At 46.4% G+C, this 8529-nt stretch overlaps 1 protein-coding gene across 1 annotated transcript in view; it reads right to left on the bottom strand.

The window, feature by feature from the left end:
- Positions 1–7267: 7267 nt before the first annotated feature.
- LOC137641106 (glutamic acid-rich protein-like) overlaps positions 7268–8529 on the bottom strand; it is a 3000-nt gene continuing 1738 nt past the window's right edge. The window contains exons 2-3 of the mRNA XM_068373552.1: positions 8094–8529; positions 7268–7844 (exon numbers count right to left, since the gene is read on the bottom strand). The exon at positions 8094–8529 is cut by the window's right edge and continues 29 nt beyond it. Coding sequence (XP_068229653.1) covers positions 7268–7844; positions 8094–8529 — 1013 coding nt within the window. The remainder of the gene's footprint in view (positions 7845–8093) is intronic.

Raw genomic sequence — 8529 nt, 5'->3', positions numbered from 1 at the left:
CCCAAAAATCTCATCCCTGCAAACTCATCCCCGCAATATCATCCCCAAAATCTCATCCCTGCAAACTCATCCCCGCAATCTCATCCCCAAAATCTCATCCCTGCATACTCATCCCCGCAATCTCATCCCCAAAATCTCATCCCTGCAAACTCATCCCCGCAATCTCATCCCCAAAATCTCATCCCTGCAAACTCATCCCCGCAATCTCATCCCCAAAATCTCATCCCTGCAAACTCATCCCCGCAATCTCATCCCCAAAATCTCATCCCTGCAAACTCATCCCCGCAATCTCATCCCCAAAATCTCATCCCTGCAAACTCATCCCCGCAATCTCATCCCCAAAATCTCATCCCTGCAAACTCATCCCCGCAATCTCATCCCCAAAATCTCATCCCTGCAAACTCATCCCCGCAATCTCATCCCCAAAATCTCATCCCTGCAAACTCATCCCCGCAATCTCATCCCCAAAATCTCATCCCTGCAAACTCATCCCCGCAATCTCATCCCCAAAATCTCATCCCTGCAAACTCATCCCCGCAATCTCATCCCCAAAATCTCATCCCTGCAAACTCATCCCCGCAATCTCATCCCCAAAATCTCATCCCTGCAAACTCATCCCCGCAATCTCATCCCCAAAATCTCATCCCTGCAAACTCATCCCCGCAATCTCATCCCCAAAATCTCATCCCTGCAAACTCATCCCCATAATCTCATCCCCGCAATCTCATCCCCAAAATTCATCCCTGCAAACTCATCCCCGCAATCTCATCCCCAAAATCTCATCCCTGCAAACTCATCCCCGCAATCTCATCCCCAAAATCTCATCCCTGCAAACTCATCCCCGCAATCTCATCCCCAAAATCTCATCCCTGCAAACTCATCCCCGCAATCTCATCCCCAAAATCTCATCCCTGCAAACTCATCCCCGCAATCTCATCCCCAAAATCTCATCCCTGCAAACTCATCCCCGCAATCTCATCCCCAAAATCTCATCCCTGCAAACTCATCCCCGCAATCTCATCCCCAAAATCTCATCCCTGCAAACTCATCCCCGCAATCTCATCCCCAAAATCTCATCCCTGCAAACTCATCCCCGCAATCTCATCCCCAAAATCTCATCCCTGCAAACTCATCCCCGCAATCTCATCCCCAAAATCTCATCCCTGCAAACTCATCCCCGCAATCTCATCCCCAAAATCTCATCCCTGCAAACTCATCCCCGCAATCTCATCCCCAAAATCTCATCCCTGCAAACTCATCCCCGCAATCTCATCCCCAAAATCTCATCCCTGCAAACTCATCCCCGCAATCTCATCCCCAAAATCTCATCCCTGCAAACTCATCCCGCAATCTCATCCCCAAAATCTCATCCCTGCAAACTCATCCCCGCAATCTCATCCCCAAAATCTCATCCCTGCAAACTCATCCCCGCAATCTCATCCCCAAAATCTCATCCCTGCAAACTCATCCCCGCAATCTCATCCCCAAAATCTCATCCCTGCAAACTCATCCCCGCAATCTCATCCCCAAAATCTCATCCCTGCAAACTCATCCCCGCAATCTCATCCCCAAAATCTCATCCCTGCAAACTCATCCCCGCAATCTCATCCCCAAAATCTCATCCCTGCAAACTCATCCCCACAATCTCATCCCCAAAATCTCATCCCTGCAAACTCATCCCCGCAATCTCATCCCCAAAATCTCATCCCTGCAAACTCATCCCCACTCATCCCCGCAATCTCATCCCCAAAATCTCATCCCTGCAAACTCATCCCCGCAATCTCATCCCCAAAATCTCATCCCTGCAAACTCATCCCCGCAATCTCATCCCCAAAATCTCATCCCTGCAAACTCATCCCCGCAATCTCATCCCCAAAATCTCATCCCTGCAAACTCATCCCCGCAATCTCATCCCCAAAATCTCATCCCTGCAAACTCATCCCCGCAATCTCATCCCCAAAATCTCATCCCTGCAAACTCATCCCCGCAATCTCATCCCCAAAATCTCATCCCTGCAAACTCATCCCCATAATCTCATCCCCGCAATCTCATCCCCAAAATCTCATCCCTGCAAACTCATCCCCGCAATCTCATCCCCAAAATCTCATCCCTGCAAACTCATCCCCGCAATCTCATCCCCAAAATCTCATCCCTGCAAACTCATCCCCGCAATCTCATCCCCAAAATCTCATCCCTGCAAACTCATCCCCGCAATCTCATCCCCAAAATCTCATCCCTGCAAACTCATCCCCGCAATCTCATCCCCAAAATCTCATCCCTGCAAACTCATCCCCGCAATCTCATCCCCAAAATCTCATCCCTGCAAACTCATCCCCGCAATCTCATCCCCAAAATCTCATCCCTGCAAACTCATCCCCGCAATCTCATCCCCAAAATCTCATCCCTGCAAACTCATCCCCGCAATCTCATCCCCAAAATCTCATCCCTGCAAACTCATCCCCGCAATCTCATCCCCAAAATCTCATCCCTGCAAACTCATCCCCGCAATCTCATCCCCAAAATCTCATCCCTGCAAACTCATCCCCGCAATCTCATCCCCAAAATCTCATCCCTGCAAACTCATCCCCACAATCTCATCACAAAATCTCATCCCTGCAAACTCATCCCCGCAATCTCATCCCCAAAATCTCATCCCTGCAAACTCATCCCCACAATCTCATCCCCAAAATCTCATCCCTGCAAACTCATCCCCGCAATCTCATCCCCAAAATCTCATCCCTGCAAACTCATCCCCGCAATCTCATCCCCAAAATCTCATCCCTGCAAACTCATCCCCGCAATCTCATCCCCAAAATCTCATCCCTGCAAACTCATCCCCACAATCTCATCCCCAAAATCTCATCCCTGCAAACTCATCCCCACAATCTCATTCACAAAATCTCATCCCTGCAAACTCATCCCCGCAATCTCATCCCTAAAATCTCATCCCTGCAAACTCATCCCCGCAATCTCATCCCCAAAATCTCATCCCTGCCAACTCATCCCCACAATCTCATCCCCAAAATCTCATCCCTGCAAACTCATCCCCACAATCTCATCCCCAAAATCTCATCCCTGCAAACTCATCCCCGCAATCTCATCCCCAAAATCTCATCCCTGCAAACTCATCCCCGCAATCTCATCCCCAAAATCTCATCCCTGCAAACTCATCCCCAAAATCTCATCCCTGCAATCTCATCCCCAAAATCTCATCCCTGCAAACTCATCCCCGCAATCTCATCCCCAAAATCTCATCCCTGCAAACTCATCCCCAATCTCATCCTCAAAATCTCATCCCTGCAAACTCATCCCCGCAATCTCATCCCCAAAATCTCATCCCTGCAAACTCATCCCCGCAATCTCATCCCCAAAATCTCATCCCTGCAAACTCATCCCCGCAATCTCATCCCCAAAATCTCATCCCTGCAAACTCATCCCCACATTCTCATCCCCAAAATCTCATCCTCCAAACTCATCCCCGCAATCTCATCCCCAAAATCTCATCCCTGCAAACTCATCCCCGCAATCTCATCCCCAAAATCTCATCCCTGCAAACTCATCCCTGCAATCTCATCCCCAAAATCTCATCCCTGCAAACTCATCCCCGCAATCTCATCCCCAAAATCTATCCCTGCAAACACATCCCCACAATCTCATCCCTGCAAACTCATCCCCGCAATCTCATCCCCAAAATCTCATCCCTGCAAACTCATCCCCGCAATCTCATCCCCAAAATCTCATCCCTGCAATCTCATCCCCACAATCTCATCCCTGCAAACTCATCCCCGCAATCTCATCCCCAAAATCTCATCCCTGCAAACTCATCCCCGCAATCTCATCCCCAAAATCTCATCCCTGCAATCTCATCCCCACAATCTCATCCCTGCAAACTCATCCCCGCAATCTCATCCCCAAAATCTCATCCCTGCAAACTCATCCCCGCAATCTCATCCCCAAAATCTCATCCTTGCAAACTCATCCCAGCAATCTCATCCCCAAAATCTCATCCCTGCAAACTCATCCCCGCAATCTCATCCCCAAAATCTCATCCCTGTAAACTCATCCCCGCAATCTCTTCCCCAAAATCTCATCCCTGCAAACTCATCCCCGCAATCTCATCCCCAAAATCTCATCCCTGCAAAATCATCTCGCAATCTCATCCCCGCAATCTCATCCCAAAAATCTCATCCCTGCAAACTCATCCCTGCAATCTCATCCCCAAAATCTTATCCCTGCAAACTCATCCCCGCAATCTCATCCCCAAAATCTCATCCCTGTAAACTCATCCCCGCAATCTCTTCCCCAAAATCTCATCCCTGCAAACTCATCCCCGCAATCTCATCCCCAAAATCTCATCCCTGCAAACTCATCCCCGCAATCTCATCCCCAAAATCTCATCCCTGCAAACTCATCCCCGCAATCTCATCCCCAAAATCTCATCCCTGCAAAATCATCTCGCAATCTCATCCCCGCAATCTCATCCCAAAAATCTCATCCCTGCAAACTCATCCCCACAATCCTATCCCCGCAATCTCATCTCTGCAAACTCATCCCCGCAATCTCATCCCCAAAATCGCATCCCTGCAAACTCATCCCCGCAATCTCATCCCCGCAATCTCATCCCCCCAATCTCATTCCTGCAAACTCATCCCCGCAATCTCATCCCCAAAACCTCATCCCTGCAAACTCATCCCCACATTCTCATCCCTGCAATCTCATCCCTGCAAACTCATCCCCGCAATCTCATCCCCAAAATCTCATCCCTGCAAACTCATCCTTGCAATCTCATCCTCAAAATCTCACCCCTGCAAACTCATCCCCAAAATCTCATCCCTGCAAACTCATCCCCGCAATCTCTTCCCCAAAATCTCAGCCCTGCAAACTCATCCCCGCAATCTCATCCCCAAAATCTCATCCCTGCAAACTCATCCCCGCAATCTCATCCCCAAAATCTCATCCCTGCAAACTCATCCCCGCAATCTCATCCCCAAAATCTCATCCCTGCAAACTCATCCCCGCAATCTCATCCCCAAAATCTCATCCCTGCAAACTCATCCCCGCAATCTCATCCCCAAAATCTCATCCCTGCAAACTCATCCCCGCAATCTCATCCCCAAAATCTCATCCTTGCAAACTCATCCCCGCAATCTCATCCCCAAAATCTCATCCCTGCAAACTCATCCCCGCAATCTCATCCCCGCAATCTCATCCCTGCAAACTCAGCCCCGCAATCTCATCCCCAAAATCTCATCCCTGCAATCTCATCCCCGCAATCTTATCCCCGCAATCTCATCCCTGCAAACTCATCCCCGCAATCTCATCTCCAAAATTTCATCCCTGCAAACTCATCCCCATAATCTCATCCCCGCAATCTCATCCCTGCAAACTCATCCCCGCAATCTCATCCCCAAAATCTCATCCCTGCAAACTCATCCCTGCAATCTCATCCTCAAAAACTCATCCCTGCAAACTCATCCCCAAAATCTCATCCCTGCAAACTCATCCCCTCAATCTTATCCCCAAAATCTCATCCCTGCAAACTCATCCCCGCAATCTCATCCCCAAAATTTTTATCCCTGCAAACTAATCCCCGCAATCTCATCCCTAAAATCTATGTATCACTAAAGGGTCAACACAGGTACCCGTAGAGTTAAAGTCCCAAGTAACTCGCAGTTCTATGCAGAGTTAAACAGCAGGTTTCATAACACTATTTGCGGCTACCACGAAATGTTTAACTTCGTGCTCTTGCTTTGTATAGTGCTTGAAGAAAACGCGCGATGATTTCCATCCTGTGAAGCTCTTGAGGCTTTCGAAATCCATACTCTGGAAGAAGTTCAGAGAAGACGCTACTTTTCTAGGATCATGACCAGCGGGTGTACTGTCAGGATCCGCTCTGCGAATGAAGTAGGTGATTTTCGCTCTTAGTTGGTTCAGTGACAGGTCGCTACCCGATGTTTCTCCTTTGAAGAGTTGTCCTCCACCGAAGTCTGAAGTTCTTCGAAGATAGACCTTAAGACTCTCCACTGGGCATAGAGAGATATCTTCCTTCAGGGGGCAGATTCTCCAAGGGCCCCATCTCTTGGTGGGTAGTTAATTCTTAGCGAGAAACGTCGGATCAGGGAAGAGGGTAAGCTCTCCTGTATTTGCGAATAGGATATGACCCTCTTCTCTTGATAATGCCACTATTTCACTGACTCGGGCTCCCGAGGCGAGAGCAAAAAGGAAGATAAATTTTTGAGTCAAGTCTTTTAGAGGGCACGAATTGTTGTCCAGGTTAGAGGCAAAATGGAGCACCTTGTCCAGGGACCAGGAGATAGGTCCTTCAGATTATTCCAAGCATCATCCAAGCTGGAGAGTTAAGCACTGCATTCCTCAAGCTGGGCCGTGCATCCAAGCGCCCTTCAAGGGGAGTAGTCAGTCAGGTCAAAGATCCTAAAGATCTGCTCCTGGAAAAGTCTGCTATCTCGTTTTCCTCGTAAAATAAATCGAAATTAAACTTGACAAAACTTATCTTCCTTTTTATGAAAAAAAAGTATTCCTTTCAAATCGAAACTGAACAAAATAAATATACACATATTTTTTTAGATTTTTCTCTTTTTTTGTTTTTTAATTTTTTTCTTTACTTTTTGTTTCTTGTCTTTCATTATTTCTTTTTTTTCACAACATTTACTCTTTTGACTCTTCTTGAAGGAAAAGTTTTTCTTCATCCTTGAGAGGCAAAATCGCCATTCGTGGGGGGCCCTCATCCTCACAATCACTGACTAAATGGACCCCAGTGAAGATAACCTTCTTCTTTGAAGTAGTCTTTTGCCCACATTCAACTCCCACAATTCATAATCCCCCCTCAGTATCTCCTCTTCCCATAGCTCCATTTTCTCTTCCCATAGCTGCTGCTGCAAAAAAAAAAAACTTTTTTTTAGTCCTCAGTGTTGGTTTCGTCTCCGTATTCTAAATCAGTTAATTAACTTGTACCGTCTGCCAGGTCTTTTGGTGTCCCACCTTATCACCTGACATTAGGTGGCTCAGCCTTGCTTGGGATATAGGAGCTTTTCTTATGGTTCCTTCTCACTTTCATGTTTTCACAGGGCTGCTTCTTTATCCTTCTTTATACTCTAGGCCTATCCTTCTCTATACACTAACACAGACACCCAAAACTTTTAAAACCTTATAATATCCGCATCAAATCTATTATCATTATCAAAATTATATTTTCTTACCGGGGATTTTCTGTTTTTTAGAACTTTTTTTCTATATTCATCCCATTTTCTTAATATTCATCTTTGTTTTCTTTTTTTTCATCAAAGAAATTATTTTTTGTTAAGAAGTCCCAGGCTCTTGCCACTGTATATTTATGCAAATTCACTAAATATAAAATAAGTTGTCGCTCTTCCTCTGAAGATTTAAGGTACAAATAAGCCTCCGTCAGCTTTCCGAGGACAAGCTCGGCTCCCTCAAATCCACGACGTCTAATGTTAAACTGTCCATACATTTGAATCCATGATTTCATGGCATGTTTGTAGCTTTCTTCAACTTCTTCTCTCGTTGGGTTCTCAGAGCATCCTAAAATTACATGATATGGAAGACTTTGTTTGTAAAAGTCAATCTTCTTCAAGAGTTGACTTTTTTCGTCTTCATTAAGGATGTCAAATTTTCGTGGCTCTCTCGGATAATATATGCTGTCCTTACGAGGTATAGGAAGCTCTGAATCTTGTTCGAGATTTTCTTCTTGGTCTTCGAAATCATCTTTTTTTACCCTCCTAAAGGGATCTTTGAATATCACCCGAGGCAATATATCTCTTAAGGTTTGATCATTACGTCCACTTAAAGAGTCCATGATAAGTTGCCTGCGGTTTATTTTCCCTTCTGATATTGGCCCACTAACCTCCTCTCTAAATTCAGCTTGGTCGTTTACTTCCTCTTCCTCTTCCTTCTCTTCTTCCTCTTCCTTCTCTTCTTCCTCTTCCACCTCCAGCTCCTCTTCCTTCTCCTCTTCTTCTTCCTTCTCCTCTTCCTCCTCCTCCTCCTCTTCCTTCTCCTCTTCCTCTTCCTCCTCCTTCTCCTCTTCCTTCTCCTCTTCCTCTTCCTCCTCCTGCTCCTCTTCCTTCTCCTGCTCCTCTTCTTTCTCCTCTTCTTCCTCCTCATCCTCTTCCTCCTCTTCCTCTATTATAACTCTCAGTTTGTCCCTCTGCTCATAATTGGCCTCCTCCACCAAGTCTATTGACTTAGTCAAGGTATGATTATGACGACTCTTTGACTGTTGGTGTTCTGGCACTAACGAACTTCCTTCCTCTAGGTCTTTCAATTCTCCAATGTCCCCTTCTTTGCCCAAATTTTCGGTGGTGCCATTCAAATTTATCTTACTACATATGAAACTGTCTTTCATCAAGCACCAGGCCTTGGTCATCGTATCAGCGTGACCTCGATTCATTAGTTCTCTCATAAGTTTAAGTTCTTCCTTCGAACAGGTTAGATGGAAATAACTTTCTCCAACCTTTTCAAGCTTATGAAATGCTTCCTTGTTGCCTTTGG

Source organism: Palaemon carinicauda, chromosome 5 (genome assembly GCF_036898095.1).
Source record: "Palaemon carinicauda isolate YSFRI2023 chromosome 5, ASM3689809v2, whole genome shotgun sequence".
Lineage (NCBI taxonomy): Eukaryota > Metazoa > Arthropoda > Malacostraca > Decapoda > Palaemonidae > Palaemon > Palaemon carinicauda.
Note: the sequence above shows the minus strand (reverse complement) of the source record. Positions and strands in the feature narration are given on the sequence as shown.